Here is a 20,779-nt window from a genome sequence, read left to right on the forward strand (position 1 = left end):
GTGAACAATGTCCAGCTTAACCTAATTTGCCCTCTACAACAGATTCACATTCCGAATGGGAAAATAAGTGGGTGCCATTCCCACACCGAGGTCTTCTCGGGTCTCTGCCAACATTAGACATGCAACCGAGTGAGATGTCCTCATCCATCTCATTCAGTTCAGTTTGAAACTATTTCTAGTGTAGTCATTTAAGCCAGAACTCATAGCACTGCAAGGAAAAGTATCTTTTGAAAACATAAAAAACTACCCTCCCCCATGAGCAAGTGAGGTAATTTGCTTATTTAGGAAGCCAATGGAAATAGTTCATAGACATCATACGTCCTCCTTTAATACAGAAAACAAGAATAAGAAATATATATTTTAAAAACATACACCAAACAGTGATACAAATGAAAAAATTACTAACCAGGCACACAGAAAATAGCTGTCAAAAGATTTGACGCAGTTCCTAAAACCTTTACTTTACAAGGAACATTTATGCAAATTGGAAGACTAAGCAGCTTCTTCCATGTGGCTGGAAACAGTTGCTGAAAGAGGCTGTAAAGTCTCCATCATCACAGGTGTTCAAGACTCAACTCAACAGGGCTGTGAGCAACCTGCTCTGGTAAGACCTGCTTCGAGCAGAGTGTTGGACCAGATGACCTCCAGACTTCCCTTCCAACCTGTTACTCTATGAGTAGCATACAACAGAAATCACTCGCTCAAGCTCGCTTTAAAACACTTAATCTACCCGGCATGTAATAGGTAATTTTAGTGTGCCTTTTGAATCTGAAATTGTGCTCACCATATTGAATTAAAAAATCTGAATTGACCTCCACAATTTCAGAACTATTTCTACAATTTTATGCCATATTTTGCCACTTCTGATTAGTCAGATTTCCGATTTTGTACGGATGTGTTTCACCATGTCTTGTACCTTTTGAGGCAGTCATGACCCAGCTGTTACCTAGCTGATTACTATAACCATTGCTATTACCCAAACTGCCGAAATAAAACAGAAACAAAAGCCCTCTGTTTGTCTGTAGGTATTTCTTTTTGCCTGCAACTGGTCGCTCTTTCTACTATTTAAAAGATGACTTTCCTGGGCAGCTAACGAGAGCAAGAGCTCCTTGGTAGCGGGAATCATCTGAAAAGACACCAGAATAATCATTAAGCAACCACTACTAGTGAAAGAGTTGAAGGTTCCCTTGTTAGGTGGCTTCCCTGGCAATGACTGAACACACAAATTAAAAAGCCAGTCGTCTTCACTCGTGAGACTACCACGTAACAGTGCCCAGGTTAACACTACGAACATACAAGGTGCTCTGTGGAAGCAAAACAGAAGAGATGTTTTATTTTCTAAAAAGTTTTACTATATCCAAATAGCCCGTGTTTCTGTCAGACAAATTGAGAAAAGGTTAAAAGTAAAATAGTAAAAAAAGTACATGATGTAATCAGCGTGAAGATCATCAAATATAGCTTTTAGTTGTCTTTTTCTCCACAAAACAATTGTGCAAACAAGAACAAAATTACCACAGTGTGCTTGATTTTCTCTTCTGATTTTAATCCAAGGTTAATGCTCCTCTCTGTGGCTTAATACAGGCATTTCATTAGGAAAGCATTACACTGCTATTAGAATCAAGTTATTGGATTGTTTTGGAAATTATATCAAAAGTACTGTTTAGCATTTCAATTTGATAATAATTAACATGCCAAAGAGGTCCGTCTCATTATAAGGAAATCAGACAAACAAAATCCAATGCTAAATAGATTTCATATAAATATAAGCCTTTCCAGTTAACAAAGACAAGTAAGAGGATGGCTGGCTGTTAGCTTCAGCTAGTTTTGCAAGCTGAGAAAGACAATGCTCAGAACCAATTCTGAAAACTTTAAAGCATGTGAATACAGTCTTAGTGCTAACTTTCAGTTTCTTAAAAGTTTGCAAGACTGAATTACAGTAAAGTGCTCTGCTTCGCAAGCGCACGGGTACTGCTCACCGCTCACAGCAATCTGTGGTACCAAACCCGTGGGTTTCCTGAGTGTTTGCTACCTGTGTTCTGCTGCAATGGCAAAATAATCTTAAACCCACTTGCCTTTCAATCCACTTATTTAATAGCAGAGACCAAAGCATCTGGCTGGAAACTCTGAGGATAGGCTTCTCAAACAAGTCATTCATTATGGCTAAAGAGAACTAATTAGGGGTCTCTCTCTGGCTTTGCGTGACTTGCTCAGCGCTTGACTCCTATGTTTCAGTACAATTCTTCAAGTAATCTGTAACGCTAGTTCCTGCACCTGAAACATAGCTTGGGGAGAGAAAAATTAACGGAAATGATAAGGTTTAAAAAATGTTTTTCAAACCGTGGCTTTGAAATCTCCCCATTAGTACAAACTGCTGCAATCCAAGCATTGTGTAACCTTTTCTTTACTCCTATTTTTATACCTTGCTGTGAGAATTGGCTCAATGGGCAATTTCTCATGCTTTCAGGGGACTGGGAACTGAAGGAAACCCTTCTGAACCCACACCCTTCACAAACTGGGATTGAAAAATAGAAAGCTAAGAATGACAGGAAGAAAAAGAAAGTAATAAAGAAAACAGAATGGAAAACAGCCATGAGAACTGAGGCAAGTGTACTGAAGATTAAAATTCTCACAACAGTTTACTGCTCCGAAGGAAAGCAGGAAAATGTGGATGCTCAGGCTAAGAACATACCCTTCCTTCCCCTCTTTCACGCACTTTAAAATATTAGTGGAGTTATACTGAAACCTTCATCTCCAGCCGATTTAAAAAGAAACTACGAGAGCAATTATGGAAACCAGGACGCGGTCCAGCAGATAAAAGCTCATCTATTGTATCAGCCTGTCTATAAAACCATATTGGTTCCCACCTCCTAAGCTGGACAAACTTAAAAGACATTTTCCTTTTATTTTCATGACATTCCAGGGACCATCCCAGGATCTGCAAACCATATCGTGCAGCTACAACCTTGATCGATGTCTTCAGACTGAGACTGTGTTACTTTAGCAGCTTTTTCTGTAGCTCAAGCCACAATTAAGAGACATGGAAGAGCTGGAGTTACTAGCATCTCTTCATGAGGCTGATCTACTTGCAGTTTTCAGCAGCTCAGGTTTATTCCTCCAAATCCCCTATATAAACCCAAGAGGATGAAGAAGCAGCAGCAAAGAATTGCTGAAGGGACAAGATCTGTGATGAAAAAAACTGAAATAAGAATCTCCAGAGAAGCAGAGGAAGCTGCCTGCTGGAAATGGCTTGCCACCCAAAGAGCAACTCCTGTCTCACCAGGCTACTGGAGAAAGCCGAAGGGGGCACAGAACATAAAGCCTTTACCTAGACACAGGTTGACTTCGAAAACGACATAACAAATGGGAAAAGGGTGAGGTCCAAACTTTAGATTCCCCTCCTGTCCCCACCCCCAGAATGATTCGAAATACGGAAGTTTGCTCACTGGGGAGAGTTATCTGACACATCCACCACAAACACCAGCCTCTGCTTGATTCTCGCTCTTGCCACCACGGGATCGGTTTGCATGGGGCAATTATTTCTTAGGAAGACCCCACCAACTTTGCAAGGATTTTGTCACGCGGACAGAGATTACTGTGAGCAGGGTCTAGAGACTCAATCGATCAGTGGAATTTTACCTGCTTTGCCCAGGGTCGGATCAGCACGTGCCATGTCGTTGCAAGGCATCTCTGTGCAAGGCATCGACAAGTCATTCGAGAGAGCAACAAGCCAGCTGACTGCTTTCAGCAGTTGCAAGGAGCAGAAAAAGCCAAAACTCTCCGCAACTTTCATGGGCAGCAACAAGGGTAACATTACACGACGGGGATAAGTTATTTTGAGCAGATCTGTACATTTTAAATACATCCAGAAACATTAAAAGGTCTTTCGATAGCTATTTTCAGTGTCAATCGGATGCTGTGTCACCAGGTCTATTTTGCAGATGGATGGCATTCCCCAGTTTACTTTTAATAAGCAAAATTTACACTGACTTCTGCACAGAGCGTGTTTCCTGCATTTGTCCTCGACCAAACCACTGTGAGAAGGTTTCGGTACGAAGAATTACACCTGTTACGGAGACCTTCAGGAAATGTCACAAAACCCCCTTTCAAAGCAATGTACTTGTTAACTTCTCTCAAGAAACGCTTCCCGCAGAACGTAAGTGTTACCTGGAGTGAGCACGTACTGAGAACATCTACAAATAAATAGTATTTGTGGAAAAAAACTGAATAATTTGGACAAATTCAGAATGGTTAGACAGCTGCAATTTGATACAATAGCGCATTGATACAGCATACTTTCAGTCCAAATATGGCAATATAGTGCAATTCTAAAAATAAAAGTGAATCCCTTGTGATATCCAGCCCTTTCGCTGTGTTTGTTTCCTTTTAGGGCTCAAGTTTCCCACAGGAAAATTATAGAGAGGAGTTTGCCTACAGTGCCCTACATCATGTATGGATAAAGCATAAACACAAAACGCACGCTGGAAGGCTTTCCTGCTCTTGGCAATTACGTACAAGCCGGACTATTTAGAGCCATCAAGATAAGAGGAAAAAACCCCACCCACTCCCAAACGAACACACCTTTATCAGCACAGTTACATAAAAGTCATCCGAGACAAGACGTGAAAACATGTGACGTATCATTTATTTCTTAAATGTATTTATGATCCATTCAGACCTTTCAAATAAAGTGTACAAGTGCATTTCAGAATAAAAAACTACACTCTTCACACAGCTCTGTAGAACACTACATTTCATCAAGAAACTTGAAGCAAAAACTTCCTATTAAACCACCCATGCATCCTTTGGCTACAATATATCACTGATCAACAAGTACTGCTATTCAATTCTGAGTTTCCCTTTAAAGAGAAGGAGCATCCTAAAATATGCTACCCCTTCCAGAGACCTCTCTTTAAAGAGAGAATATTAAATAAATTAGCTAGGCTTTTAGGCAAAACAGTAAGGCTACTTAGTACTGTTGATGCATGATCCATATATTTGGAGAACAGGCAATCCTAGGCTATGTGAAACGCGTCAACAGCCCTTGAAATTTTAGTAGTATCAAGATTACATCAATCCAGAACAAATGGCAGACAAAAATGTAACCAGTGGAACAATCACTGAAAAATGTGCAGTTTCTCTTGGGATGGGAAGTGCTGATAACAGATTCAGAAAAGTGTTTATAAAATTCGCTAAGAACCACATTGACATTCTTAAAATTACATATTGTACAAAGCCCTAAACGTTGTGACTGTACAATTACTGCCGTGTTAAATTGCTTGGTTTTAAATACATATATACACATACACATATATATGTAAAATACACATATATATGTATCTTAAAACAATCAATTTAACACGGCAGTAATTGTCCAGTGTCCCAGTACACATATATATATATGTATGTACATCTACAGCAAAAAGGAAACAAGCCAAGAGGTGTATGACACAGCTGGGGTACAGATCATTTCAAAGGGAATAATACATTTCTTTGAGTTTTAATAGCTCATAGCAAAATTACCTCTTGGAAATAATTACGCAAAGATTTAGAATCAGATATTTACATGCTTCCAATTTATCTAGTTCCATTTAATATTTAAAAATATGCAAGTATTATTTTAAATCAGTAACATTTGTCATTTTTGGCTCAACTGTAGTTTTTCTTATTATTAGGCTTAGTTGAAAAATCAGCTACAGAAATGTCTATTAAAACGATGGGGTAGAAGTACCCCTCTCCCCTGTATTTTAACAACAGTTCTGAGTTGGCACAAATCACGTAATTCTGGAGCCACAACAATAACTCTTCCTCAGCTGCCTGGCATATCGAAACACCCATCTTCACCATCTCCCCGCTCCCTCGCAGAGCACAAAACAGAGCAAACCCAGGCAGAGACGAGGAACATCGAGGAGCCCGGACTGACACCCCGATACTCCCCGCTGCGTCAGAATGAAACGCAGCATGGGAGAGTCTTACGGGTCGGGTTGGCTCTAATTCACCTGTTTGCTTTACTAATCTGCTTTGGTGGATTTTTTTCCATGGTTCTTCATAGCAGGGGTTTCACACTCACACCTCTTTCTCATCTTTTAATACGAAACCATTTCCAGCATTAAAAGGTGCACGAAGTTCTCAGAAACACACACATACGCATTCTTACCTGTGATTTTGTCTATTCTTGGCCTTTTCACTGACACAGGAAAAAACTACCAGTTGTAACACTACTCGTGTAAGGAGCTGCACTGTCTCCCAACCAAACTCCTCGGAACGACCCTCTGACAAATGTCAAACCTCCACAGAACACACTGAAATAACCTCACCAGTGGCTTCTGCTGTCCCAGTTACCCTGAAGGCGCAAGGAGACAGGTGGGACGCAAGGAGAAGCGAGCATCCTTTGAAGTCAGATCGCTCCACTGTATTTCACTCAGCAAAGCAACCTAAAAGCACATGCACGCAGAGCCTCCCATGCTTGCAGTTTAATTGTAAACAGCATGTGGAAAAAAAAAAAAAAAACAATTAAAAAAGGTACTAATACAATTTTGAAATCCCTGAAGAAAAGACATACCCACGAGTATTAAGAACAGTAAAAAAGCTCATCATTAGCAACTGCAAACTCATTTCCATCCTGTTGCATTCATTAGAGGAATACAAAATTGAATCTAGTGTTTACATGCTAGAAGTACAATAGAAACTAGATTTCAAAGGTTACATATGGAGAGAAATTTATCAGCGTAGGAATTTGCAAAACACTGTGCTGTACAGCATTTCTAAAGACGTAAGTCTGTGAAGACAACATATGCGATTGCAAATCCTTTCAGACAGTTCAAAAGCGTGGCTGGAGGTAATGCTGCTTGCTGTTATCTGAAAGGATTAACCGCGCCATTATTTTTAGTAGGTTTTAATGACAACAATTTATCCTCAAGAAATACCGAACCCCTCAAAAACCGAGGCGATCAGAAACATACAGGTACCTTACAGCCCTCAGGGTTTTATTTCTTTGTACACTAAACATCAATTCCTTTGACAACATCTACAGAAAATGTTTTAAAAAAATGTTTTTATGAAATACTTTTAATACTCAGTAATGCTAATATTTAAAAATACTTCACAGTGTGGTACTAATGTAACTTCATAAAACGAGCAACTTGAGTTAGCTAAAGCTCAAAGCCTTACATTATATTAAAATAGTCCAAAGATTTCACACACACACACAAAATCACTAGCACTATAAATATACCTAAGCCACTTTAGTGCAAAGTCTGGTTTTGCTTCCCCTGACAAATCCCTCTATATTCCTGCCAGCATATTAAAACGTCATCCTTTACTAATCTAATTATTGATTTTCAAGGATTCATTTACAGTTGAAATCCCAGAAGAACTTTTTTCAATTTACCATAAAAGTAATGACTTGGTTTATTAAGCATTTGATTGGTTGTATCACGTGATCTTTGTAACATTTAAGAACGACTCGCATATGCGCAGCAAGATTTGAGTTCATCTTTACAAGGAGTTACTTCAATTTATTTCACTTTTTAATTAAAAGATCTCCAGTAACGACCACCAGAGAGAAGCCAAAGCTTTGAATTACAAAATTGCTATCCTCATCTTACAAATTCATAAAAAGAAAGAGGTCGGACGGAGAAGTTCGGACTCCCTTCCCTCTCCCTGCCCGCCCAAGGGAACCCCCATGCAAAGGAGCCGCCCGCGCGCAGCGCTCCTCCGCACGCGCAGCGACCGCTCATTTCAGAACGCGTTGGTCCATCTCAACCCCAATTCTCAATATAATCTAATGCAACGTGCATCTGCTCAGCATTTCGAAAAACTTCTCAGCAAATAAAGCTCCTGGCTACCACCCCGCGTGCAGGTAACGGTCCCACAGCGACTCGGCCTCCCGGTCCCTCCCCGGCGCAGGGTCTGCCCGTCCTTCGATCAGCTCAGCGATCGCAACGCTCCCCACCCCCAAATCTTCAGGCCAAAACAAAGATGACTTTAACAACTTCTGTTTCTCAGCTTAAGTCACCACAAATTCACTAGCTAGAGAATCAGTTGTGACTGGACAGATTGCTGAAGTACGCCAGAGGCTGTAAATAAACAACCTGGATCAGGATACAAGAACGTAACTTACCCTAACGTTTTCATTAAGTGCTAAAGCTCAAGAGATCCAAATACCACATGGGTGAAATCCGCACACACTTCCATTTGCAACCACCACTAAACGCACGTAGAGCAGACACAGGCTGTGGCTTGTTTTAAACTCTGCAATGGGAATAAAAACTGAAAGGTGACAGAAGTCGGTATTGAACGGAGAACCACCAGCAAAGCTGCCTGCATAAGCAGAACATTTCACCTGTCCAGAAAACTTTGCCTCACAGAAAAAAAACCTGAAAAGCTGACTAAAGCTCTATCACATCAGATTATTTCCCTATTGCTACACCACCTCAGATGGTCAACCATGACACAGCCTGGTATCACCCCGTTTTACCTGAATGGAAATGGAGGGGCTGGATCTCCGCTCCAGGTGTGAGGGGAATCGGTTTGCCGCAGGTGCAGCAGCCCCGAGGCTCAGACCAGCCGCCTCCGGAGCGCAGCAAAGCAAAGGCAAGAAGGTTAAACTCCATCTTTTAAAAAAAATGTCTCGTAAAGGATATGACCCGAATTAAATACTCCATTGTTTTGACAGAACTGCCACTGATACACCGTCAGCGCAGGCACACTGTCCAGGGGGTTTCCTTTGTTTGTTTCCACTGGCCACAACTTTCAGTTTCTTTCTCTAACTACAACTGCATCTGGTTTTACACATACTAGATTTTAATTTAGAGAGCTCTCCCCTTCCAAAAACGCTGTACACACATAATTTTACTATTAAATCATCTGCCTTTGCTTATCTGCAGAAAAAGTCATTTGCAGTGGTACCTCTGCAATGCACAGGCAATAAGGGAAGCAACAACTGAGAAGCTTTAAGACATCGGCGGCCTCTAGAAGTCAGGAGAACACTTTGATCATTTTGACTTTTCCAGTGCAAAATGGGTTGTTTTCACGATGGGGGATGCTCCCATCACCCTAACGGAGGGGCTGTTTACTTTGCTGGAGACAGTCTGTACAACCCCATGGCCCCAAGGTCGAACCTGACCTCGCTCAAATGGATTCCAAGCCCGCGCTTTGACAAAGTCTGAGGGACCCCGAAGCGAGTAAGAGATTTAATAGACCTGATTGACCTGAGGCCACAGCCACGTACAAACAACAGCATTGATCGTATAAAGATTATGAAATATAAGAAAAGCCCTGTGTCAACCATGCTTTCTAGAGCTCTGAATTTCAGCAATAGGAATGGAAAGAGAAGAGCAGAAAATGGATTGGAAGACAGAGGCAGGCTGAGACAGCAGGGAGGAAGCGCTGCTTTCACCAGGAGAAGAAACGGACCCGGCTCGGGCCTTTCTCCGCTGCCGTTACGCCCCAGCCTCTGCCCTCCTGGAAGCCTCAAGAGAACAACCCCGGGGTCCGCACAGGGTCCGCGCCTTTAAGTCGTGTAAGGGACAACAGCTACTCTTCCCCCATTTAAGTATAAAAACCCACGGAGGCCTTTACACCTCTTGGACGTCAGGAAAACATCAGTTACAGACGTGTGCTTTGCCAACTTCAGAGAGTGTTGGTAGTGAGGTAAAATTCAAGTTTATCTTGAATGACACCACGGAAAGGATGTGTCGTATTCTGCAAAGTCACAGAAGGGAAGAAAAAGGTTTCTCAACTAAACAACAAAATAAGGACCACGTCAGGCAAATGTTTTAGCAGGTGCTTCAAGTACCCAGCATCAAAAATGTGTTAAAACGACAACAAAAGCCCTCCAAAACCTCCACCTCCTCTTACTAAATTAAAATTACCTACAACAGATGAATCAAGTAATTGGAAAATTTTTAAATGGGCCTTTTGTTTGTAATGTCTAAAAGTAGAGTCCTATGCTCAGATATCAGTTCCTAAGAAACGCGTTTTTAAAGCACCGACCTGGATTAGGAGTAGAAATTCTGTCAACTCCAAACCCTGATGTGGAGTAAGATCAGACTGAAACGTTTCAGGCTTCCCGACTCGTGAAGGTTCAGTACATCTGTTATCATCACAGCAGTTGGTAATACCACAATAAATATTGAAAAATCTACTTATTCAATTTGCATACTGAACGTTTCCATCTCACATAACCTATACGCCTTGGAAGTGTCTTTTTCAGAACAAACAAACTGCTGAAATTTAGGACTTCTTACAGGTAAAACCTTTATATGAGGAACAATGCCATAGAGATGCAGCACGAGACTGAAATTTAGAAATTCTCATTTAAGTCTCTGCTGTAAGAAAGACTCTTCATGCAACCTCGTGCTGCTCTTTGAGAGTCTCTGTGCCTCGGTACTTTGTTCTTCTTGTCAAAGATTTGTGACAAATATTCAAGACTACCCCTTGGCACTCTGACACGGAGCCATGTCAGAATTTCAACTAGCAGAAAGAAATTTCTGAGTGATAAGAAGCTTAAAAACAAGTACAAAACCCCTCATAGCAAATAAAGACTGTAGAAACCAGCAACATTTAATTAAAAAAACCTAACAGTAGATAACAGCAAAACTTTTGTTTCACACAAAAGATATCTGTTGAGTTAAAAAATACTGTCACTTGATTGGAGATTATAAAAAAATAGTATTTCATAGATTTTCTGCCAGCCTATTTGGAAAATGACAATATAATCAAAACCTAAACTTCCAGTAAACTTTAAAAAAAAAAAATAATCAAGAGTTCTAGATGAAGCAAATTATCACCTTCTGAGAAGTTGTGCATATAGAAATCCTTTCCATGGTACTAAAAAAATGCCACTGAATTGCATCCTGCAAATTGAACCTTCAAGCAGCTTAATTTGAAAGTGAGGCAGATAACCCTAATAAAAAAAAATATATATAGTCTGAGATGGAACTTCAAAATCAGTTAATTTAATCATATCACAACACACAATTTTTATGAAGATGTAATTTGATTTCTGTCTTCTCCTTGGTGTAGCATTCATCTGTGCAATGCTCTTGATACCAATTTCTAAAGCACCAGGCACACTCAGATACAAATATAGCCAAGGAAGGATTAGATTCCTATGTACAACGATGGAAGCGATCCAACTGGAAAGTTTGCTGCCTAACAATTCATAGCAGAGATCGTGATGAAAAGGACTACTGTGCCTCATGTTAGCTATATGACAAAGGATGTTAAATGGACTGCTGAGCAAACAAGGTAATACATTTCAAAATGATTTCTTCCACAGTTGGCACAGTGAACAAGATCAACCCCCATGCAATTTCACTGAAGACAACAGACTCAAATGTTATGAATATTTAAAACACCTAATTACATACAAACCTAGATCAACATTAAATTAACTTAGAAGAAAAAAAAGTAATTTAAAATTTTAAAAAATCAATAAATTAACACAGACAAAACCAGAAATATTTGACACTAAAACTAAGCTACTGAGGCAACATTTAAAAGTGTCTGTGCAAACACTGGATGAAACTTGAACGCATCACTCGGCTGCAACTCCTCTCTGTCCTCATCTCTTGGAGACTTCCAGATTCTGATTTTCACCTCTCACGGAAATCATCTGAGCTGATGAAGACTTTGAGATGAGTAAGGCAACTGAACAAAAGCCTGGCTGTTAGGAATGTTATAACTGAACCCTAGCTGCAAAGCAACAACAGCTGCAAGCGTGCATCTGCATCTGTAACAGCCACTACACTTTGAGTACAATTCTAGGCTTATAGCGGAAGTAGCAACTGCTTCATCTCGAGTTAAATCTCTATGCCATGATTTAGACCCCTGACCACTTTTTTAAATTTTCCATATTCTCAAAAACTAGCATACAATGCTCCTATTTAAACCCTCTATTCATGCCATGGAAAAAAAAAAAAGGCAACAATCTTTGCTCTCCAGCTTCCACTTAAACCTGAAACTGCCATTTTTAGGGTTTTATGCCCTAGCAGATTCTTTTCTTCTATTAAATTTAATCAAATGCTATTTTAGTGATAGGTTGCATCACTTCAAAGACCTGGAAATGTTAGATAAGGTGAAGAGTCAGAGAAAAGCTATTGGGAGTTTACCTGAGAGGCTGTTCCAAAAATATCACACGCACCCCCTTTGATATTAGTGACTAAAGCCCTTAAATTGTTCCCCAAAGCCCACCTTTGCCATAATACCTACAAAACCCTTGAGAACAATTAGCCAGCTGATGTGCTGTGAGCTTATTACACCATTTACAAATGACTCACTACACCCGTACGCTCTGCTCCCCCCACGGCTGTCTGTGTCTCTAACCAAAATTCAGACTGCAAGAGCTCTGCAGAACAAATCACCTCTATCGTGTCTGTGCAAGGATCACAGCGTAAGCCCTGGCTCTAGACACTGCCTTATTACAAAAGATAACAAGAAATGTCGCCGTGAAGGCATCAGGGTTTAGACAACCTTTGTTCTTAAAATTTCAGATGAACTACGGAGGAAGTTTATCTTGAAAGGTTTGGTCTATTGATGAAATACGTTGAAAGCAGACCAAGATATGACTTAAATGTGCTTTGTAACAGGGTTCTCAAACCAAAACTGGGCAGCTATAGTCGGGGGTTCTGCCCCGTCCGCCCCAGGAGCAGGCACACGCACGTATCCGTGAGAGGAACTCCTGTCTATCGGCAATGGGTGCTGACCAGTACGAGCCGTGCCAGGAGCGCTTCATCCCGCTGCTCTCCTCCTTCGCTGCTGCCTCCCTGGCAGCCTCACAAGACTCTACTGGAGTAAACGCGGACGGGCAGCAAGCAGGACGGCCTGTAGCAACCGCTGCACGTGCCAACACAGGACAGAGACATGAACTGTTATCCTCCAGGGCAAAGCACGAAGACGAGAGGCCAGGGCTCACAGCAGACCGGAGAGGAGGGATGTGTATGCTTGCAGGAGGGACACGGTAGAGTACTAAAAAGAGGATGATCTTGATCTACGACAACGGTAGACCTGAAACCATTTAACAAAAATACAGAGTCTTCCCTTTGGCCAAGAGAATTACCCCAATTCTAAAAAAAAAAAAATTTAAAAAAAAAAAAAATATCACATTACTTTTCCCTAATATTTTTTCATTCCCACTATGACTAAGAGAGTACAGACCAACTGTAAGACGCGTGCTCACGAATTCCCCAGGCTCACGGCAGTCCAACACACCGACTGGAAGCACAGCGGAGGAAGCGAGCTGCGGGCGGCCACGGTAGGTAACCTGCTCCCAGAGCAGCGGTGCGGCGGGGGCAGCCCTGTCCCAGGGGCAGGGCGGGATAAGACGATGCAGACTGTAATCCATTATTACAGGAACACAGGGTTCACTTTCATTTTCCAATATGGCATCAGTAAAAAGACAAGGATTTTCTTTAGGAAAACTAATCCATTTGAGGGCCATACTGCCTTCTTAACAGCATTACAGTACTGAAAAATATTTAATCTAAACTAGCTTGAAAAAGCTGCGGTCAATGAGTTTTTGTTTCTCAGATACTGACTTTGTTTGACCAGTTAGATATGCGTTTGCCAACAGGATTTAGCTCCTGCTATATTCGAACGATCTTTAATCCCACAAAGGCTAAAGAAAAATGTCTCTGATTTAGCTCTGTGCACTTATGAATAACTCAAATACTACAGTTAAATTTACAACATAGTTCCCTTAGCTGTTTAGAAGACAATTGTTTTCTTTCCTTTCCCCTTAAGTTCTAGTATGTAAAATATCAGAAGAATTTAGATTAAAAAAAAAAAAAGGGGGACATGTTATTTTTAAAGCTGTTCTTGAGAAAATTTCCACACGCAAAACCGTGGCATTTCTCCACTGGTTTGAGAATAATTTTCACATGTTGGCATCATCCTCGAGTGGCTGCCACAACTCTGGTATCATAAAGCAACATGTATTTTCTCTTAGCTTATCAAAACACATTTTATTTAACTGCTAAATTTGGTCTGATCCAAGTTTTTCTTCTTATTTCACAACAAACAGGAAAATGCAGATGCCGTACTCTGATCGCATGCATGCATCCTACCAGAGAACCGGGGCACGGACGCCAGATCAGTCCTCCTAAGCGTACGACTGTTCGGATCACATCACTGCACTCATGGCTCAATAAGACTTTAAGTTCACACTAAAATGTTCACATTGTTCACTACTGTTCTAGAAGTCCTGTCTAGGTAGCACTGAAAAAAACAAATTGTTTGGACCCTTCTGTTATGATGCTGGAACATCGTGTCAATATACTTTGGCATATGTTAAAAAAAAAATCCCTGTAATATACCATACACTGTGACATTTCCACTTCAGATCTATCATTTACATGTGAAGCACGAATCTCGAAAGAACCTAGTAAAGCTGTAAGAAAGACTACATTTTGCCGAAGCTCTCAGACACCCACTCCATTCAGTCACACCAGCTGGAGAGGTAAGTGTCAAGATACAGCTTTATTCTTAAAAATGAATATGGAGGTGAAACTCCACAGCCTCCTCCACAGCAATATTTTTTTAAAGTGAAATCACAATGATATGTGCTCCTGATTCTTCTATGTCAGCAGCATTTCTCAGAAACCTTTTTGCAAATCTGGACATCTGAAAATCATATTTAACTTATTTTGCAATTTACGGAATTGTCCCTGCACTTCCCAGTCCAGCTGACAGGCGTCTTAGACATGACATCCATTGGAAGATCTTTTGCTCCTAGAGGTAGAGGAGTCCTTAGCTACCCTCTGTCTAGCGCAAGAGGCACAAATAGCCCCTGAGAGACGCTTAAGCCCCTTCTGAAAGACACTGTTGGAGAGACTGTAAATGACACAGTTGCAGAAACTGTTGCTAATGGCAAGCCAAGTGGTCAAGAAGGACGCAATGCGGTTGCTATAGACATTGGAGCTCTCCAGCAGAAAATAGATTATGTAGGGCAACCAGAGGATGTAGAAGACACTGGTGATGCGGAAAAGAACCATGGCATAGCGCTTGTCCGGGCAAGGCTGTGCCTCCCCAGCCTCCCCATCCTGAGAGCTGAAGCGCACTCGCCTCTCGTTGATCTCCTTGGTGTGCTGCTGGCAGATGCGGAAGATGTTGAAGTAAGTGAAGCAGACGATGAAAGCAGCCGGGGCATAGAGCATCACCACAATGAAGAGGGTAAAATAGGGATCGGTGTTCCAGGAATTGGCACACCACTGAAAGACATCTCCGTGATATCCAGGCTTTCCCCAGTGAAAGGAAGGTAAGAAGACCAGGCAGGAGTACAGCCAAATGATCAGTATGCAGATTCGAAGTCTCCATGGGGTAACCAGCGTGTTGTAGGTCAGCGGCTTTGTGATGGCAATGTATCTGTCAATACTAATGCACGCCAAAGAGGCCATGGAGACGCTCTTCAGCACTGAGACCACGTAACCAAAGATTTGGCAAACCAAGGACTCACTCAAAACAATAGGATAGTGCAGCAGAGACAAAGAAGGCACCAGACAGCTCACGCCCACCAGGAGGTCAGCATACGCCATAGTCTGGATGAAGTAGCTGGTGGTGTGGTGGTTCAGCAGAGGTGCACAGTGAAAGACAAATATCACAATAATGTTGCCCGAAATAATCAGCACCATGAGGAACACAATAATAACCACTTCCAGGAGGCAGAAATTGATGGTCTCCAAATAGCTAATGGCCAGGAGACAGAACGGCCGGCCACTCTGGTTGCCAACCAAAGAGGAGTTCATCTTGAGCACTGCAGTGATCTCTTTACTTCATGCTCCTGCCTGCTGCCTGCAGCCACTCCAGGCAGCTGCTGCCATTGCGGCTGGTGCTGTGTGTGTAGCAATGTCAAAACCGGAGCTCCAGTCCCCAGGGCTGCTCCAGATGCTGCTGCTGTGCATTGTCTGCAGCACAATTCCCCTTTAAATCCGGCTCCCCGCCGCCACCGGTGCACCGGGACCCAGCGGCAGGCATGTCAGCAACTTCACACACGCACACGGGAGAGGGCTGATGTTAAAGCCCTCCCGGGTGGGCTGCCTCGCCGAGGAGGGACGAGGGGCCGGGGGAAGAGGGAGAAGGAACCTTCACCGACTCAGGACGAGAGTCCTCCGAGGGCTGACAGAGAGAAGGGGAAAGTGCTTTACAGAACCGCCTCTCACCTCCACCGCCACCCCTCCTTCCCCACGCCCTGCTACAGCGCTTCCCCGCCGCCGCCTGCCCCCGCTCCCCGCCGGGCTCCCGCCGCTCCTTGCCCCGCCGCTCCCCCACGCCCTCGGCCCGGGGCGCCGGGCTCCGGCGGCGGGCAGCGCGGGGAGGCTCCCGGGGCGAAGCAGCCTGCCCGAAAGCCCTGCCGCCGGCCGTGCGGGCGGAGGGATGCGCGGCGGGGAGGGGGTCCAGCCCTTCTCTCCTGGCTCCATTTTGCACGACGCTTTTGTTCGCCGCCTCTCCCGGACCGCGCCGCTCCGGCCCCCGCCGCCGCCCAGCCGCCCCCCGCCCGGCCCGGGCCGCAGCCCTCGCCCCGCCGCCCCGGCCCCTACCTGCCGCAGGGGAACAAAAGCCCGGCAGCATCCTCGGCCGGGCGCCGGCCCGGGCGGCGTGTGCTCCGGCCGCGGCGATGCGGAGCCGGGGGGAGGGGACGGCGGGGAGGAAGGGGAGGGAGGCGGGCAGGAGCGCGGAGGAGGGCGCGGCGCCGGCGGGGACCCGGCGGGGAGCGGGGCCGCAGCCCCCCGCCCGCTGCCCCCAGCGCCGGGCCCGGCCCCGCGCCGCCGGCGGGAGCCGGGGGTGGGGAAGGGGAGCCCGGCCGCCGCTGCCCGCCGCCTCGGAGATGCGGGTTTCCCCTCAAAAGGCGGCGGGCGAGCCCGTTTCACCGGTGGCCGGCGGGGGGGGGGGGGGCACCCGGCGCGACCCCGACCCCGCAGCCTCCGGGACAAGAGGCGGGTCCCCCGCCGCGGGCAGCGGCGGCAGCGGCTCTTCCCCTGCGCGCCCCGGTCCTGCGGACAGACGCACACCCACGCCCCGGTCCTGCGGACAGACAGGCACCCACCCACGCCCCGGTCCTGCGGACAGACACCCACCGCGCCCCCCTGCTCCTCCTCTCAACACCTCTCCGCACGGCAAATGACAGCCGTCCAAAGCAAGGACGGGAATTCAAACGTTGAGTCGTAATTTAAGGCTTTTCCATCCGAGCCCGTTTGGGGAAACGCTTATTCTGGAATAAACGTGTCTTTGGTAGGTGTAGTTTGTGTTGCTTAGGAGACACCTGAAACCAAGGGCAAAGCCGAGAACTGGGTCCCACCGGTAATCCAGATGTTGATCCAGGCAGGGAAGCACCTCCTGCATACACAAAACCCAAAGGCGTCGCTGTCCCTGACAGTCCCCGAGACAACCTACACCCAACTAGACAAACTGGAAAACCCAATGACATTCCAGAGAGCAAAGAGGCACGAGATTCACGACACAGCACTTAAACTTGTATTCATACCATAAGCTAATACCATCACCCGTATTTAACCAGAAAAACCTCTTCGATGCACGCAAGGCGAAGATGCCATCACAGGACACTCGTATGTTGTTTGTCAAGAGCGTTTTACCCACTCGACATGCTGGAAAACACGCTCCCGTGGCATGTGGAAGCTCGTTCTCCAGCCCGGACACCAGACTGCTCCACTGCCAGGGCTTAGGACAGGCCCATCGCTACGGGAACGGGTCTTTGAACTGATCAAACCAGTAAGAGACTGGAGTGAGGCTCTTCAGCAATTCAAGTCCTTTTGTCAAAAATGAAAGCGTGCAACTGGCATCCTTAGGAGCTTAAGTCCACACGCTGAATTCAACTGACACCAGCAAACCCAAGGTTTCGGTCCACCTAAGCTAAACATTTGTTATTCTGCGGGACACCTAATGGGAAATGAATTGCAGCCAAAGGGACAGATCTCAAAGCAATCACACTGCAACGCTCGGGATTTTAGCTGACCTGTAAGTAGAAAAAAACATTGTACAATACACTTGTATTGGTCAAAAATCTGTGCTGGGCAACAGCATGACTTGGCAGATTTTTAGTTAGTCTCATGCAAAAGCCTGAAAACAAAAACTTGGTTTTCCTGCCCTATCTCTACCCCAAAAAAGATCCCTTTACTATTGTCCTTCATTTTTGTTAAAATATATGGCGTTTCTACTCATGGCAATTAAAGTACTAGAACTGTAGCTAGGAAACATAAACTTTGAATTAAATTTAGGCAAGGGTATTGTGGTTATACAAAAACCAAGTTATGATTGAATTACTGCTGGAGAAACGATCTCCTATCCTTCCAAAGCAGAGAATGATTTACATACCAATTGGTTCACATAGTATTTCTGGATCCTTAGGCATGAATAGACACATTATAAACATCCTTAAGAAAACAACATACATTGAACTTTAAATATATCTCAGATATATAAAAACAAGGCAGCATTGGAAACGGTGAGGTTGACCAAAACAACATCTGGTTGCTGAAATCTCAAAACAAAAGATGCACCACCAAATCACAAACTCCCCAATGTTTAGATTTTTATTGCCAGTACAAGCGTAACTCCTACACAGCTGACAGGTATTTCTGTAGAAGCGACAGGTCTGGTTTTTCCTTTACCTGACATTCTATTGTTTCTCCAAAGCTGACAGGGATAACTCTGTTCGAAGTTCATGCCAGCTTACTCCTGATGGCTTAACACACCCAAGCCCAAACCAGCCATCTCTCAAGTTAATTTTCTCAAGCACCCCTGCACCAGAAGCCAGACCAAAGTGGCCAAAGCGGGTAAATTGCAACTGGGAGGTAACTGGGCTGGAGATAAACCCACCTGCTACCCCAGCCCTCTGGTCAAGCGCACAACCAGCTTACCGAGAAGAACCGCTCCTAAGTGACATTAAAACCTGTGGTTCGGGTGGCTGAGGTCTGCGAGAGGCTGAAAAGATTTCTGCGTTGTAGAGACTTCTCCCACTCTACGCAGTGACACAGTACGACTTCATCTAAGACTATCAGAAGGTATTCAAGAAATCATTCAAACTTACAACGAGAACTCTTGGGAAAACTACTGCTGGTAAAAGATAATTAAACTTTTATCACCACGTGATCAAAACTAATCAAGCAAGGGATCTAGAGGTTCAGGCACACTGACAGCAAGACTACGTCATACTTCTTATACCATGATTCACAGATGTACGTGAGGTTTAATTTCAGTTCATCGTACACAATCGTGCCCCTTTGTACTCCTGAAAATTAAATGTATTCTTCTTAATTTATATGAACATATGGAAATGTGATTGTGATACAAGTGGAAAATAAATGTTAGCCACCCACAGCTAAAGTACTGTTACATTTTATGCCACCGATGAAGCAACACATTCAGGTAAATAATGGTAGTGACATTTTAGTCTATTTCTTCATTAAAAACTAGTATCATCTGCACCAAGACAGAGGATTATATTTGGTAGAGCTTTTGTGTACTGCAATCCTCTGCTCATGGAGACAAAAAAGTGGGAAGATGAGAAAGTGGGTAGCAAGAGTCCTGTTCTTGAAAACCTGCAACAAATTCACCTCTTACCAGGCCTGGAATTTCTACCAGAAATGGTGACCCTGGGGTAACGTCCCAGGATACTCCTCCTGCCACGGGATATTTTTTTTTTTATTATTATTATTATTTGTGCCACGCGACACCCCTCTCACGTTGTGATTTTCTTAATATAGTGTATTTATCTGGTACAACAGTTCATGGTTTTTTCCTTTCAACATTATTTCCTCCCACACAGACCTATATCCAAAAGCGTTTCTTTTCTCCTCAATATTGTAAATGTCAGGTTCTTAAAATTTTGGTATTATGAAGTACTTCTCCACTGAGAGATCGCCACTGATCTGAGAGATTCAGGGGTTGTATTAATGCTTTTTAAAAACCTTGTCTGAAAAGTGGCTGTTGTCTATCTTGCTTTGTATCATGATCTTTTTTTTTTTTTTAACCGGTGTGGCTAGCTTTACAAGTTTTCTACCCAACAATACTTTCCATCCACCTATGACTGTCAAAAACATAAAATATTTTTCCTGCAGGTGTCCATTAATGCCTGGAGCGAGTCCCTGTGTCTCTTCTCCTACCTTTCAGTGGCTGGAAGCCTGAAGATTAACAGCCGTAACCACGATTGCCAAAGTCCTACCAGGAACAGATGCCTCTCAAAGGGATTGTCTAGATTCATTTACCTAGAGTTTGCTTTCTGTCCCCAGTAGGGACATGACCTTAATTCATTGGGCTGGCTTTCATCCACGCTCCCCACCACGAGCACGGCAATCTGGAGTTGCTAAAAGCTTTATTACTGCACACAGATGGTGTGCAAATTCTCAAAAGTAATTTGTGGAAGCACCACAATGGTGAAACTTAGACACTACCGCAACAACAAAAGCACAGAGTACAAAAGCCCAGCTAATGTTTCTCGAAGAAATAAGGAACAAATAATTAATAAACACTGTCACGATGACTAGAACGCAACGAGCACACCTAGAGGCACGGTTTCAACGCCATTTTTAAAGCACACGTCAGATTCAAGAAGAGACCTAGACACAGCCTTCACTGGTAGAACACAGCAGAAGACATTTCCTTTTCAATCATTCAGTAGCCACGCATTAACAATAAGCAAAAAGCTATCCTTGCAGCAGTTAATTTGCAAAAGAAAGCAAAAATACAGACTCGTCGAGCACCAGAGGCCAGAACTGCAGAGGAAAGCAAACACCAGAAGAGATACTGGGGCGCCTGCGTCCAACAC

The 20,779-nt window shown here is 43.8% G+C and overlaps 2 protein-coding genes across 7 annotated transcripts in view; both read right to left on the reverse strand.

The window, feature by feature from the left end:
- The window catches only part of RABGAP1 (RAB GTPase activating protein 1), a 75,397-nt gene that overhangs the window by 20,518 nt on the left and 34,100 nt on the right, over positions 1–20,779 (reverse strand). The gene's annotated exons all lie outside the window — the stretch shown is intronic.
- Positions 14,148–16,010, reverse strand: GPR21 (G protein-coupled receptor 21). The gene has a single exon (XM_082327734.1). It carries the CDS (start codon positions 15,741–15,743, stop codon positions 14,697–14,699), a length of 1,047 nt encoding a protein of 348 aa, XP_082183860.1. The 5' UTR covers positions 15,744–16,010; the 3' UTR covers positions 14,148–14,696.

Source organism: Platalea leucorodia (genome assembly GCF_965183815.1).
Source record: "Platalea leucorodia genome assembly, chromosome: 15".
Lineage (NCBI taxonomy): Eukaryota > Metazoa > Chordata > Aves > Pelecaniformes > Threskiornithidae > Platalea > Platalea leucorodia.

Bases quoted from the DNA above. Each gene is read 5' to 3' on its own strand.
- GPR21 (XM_082327734.1), bottom strand. From the start codon at position 15,743: ATGAACTCCTCTTTGGTTGGCAACCAGAGTGGCCGGCCGTTCTGTCTC.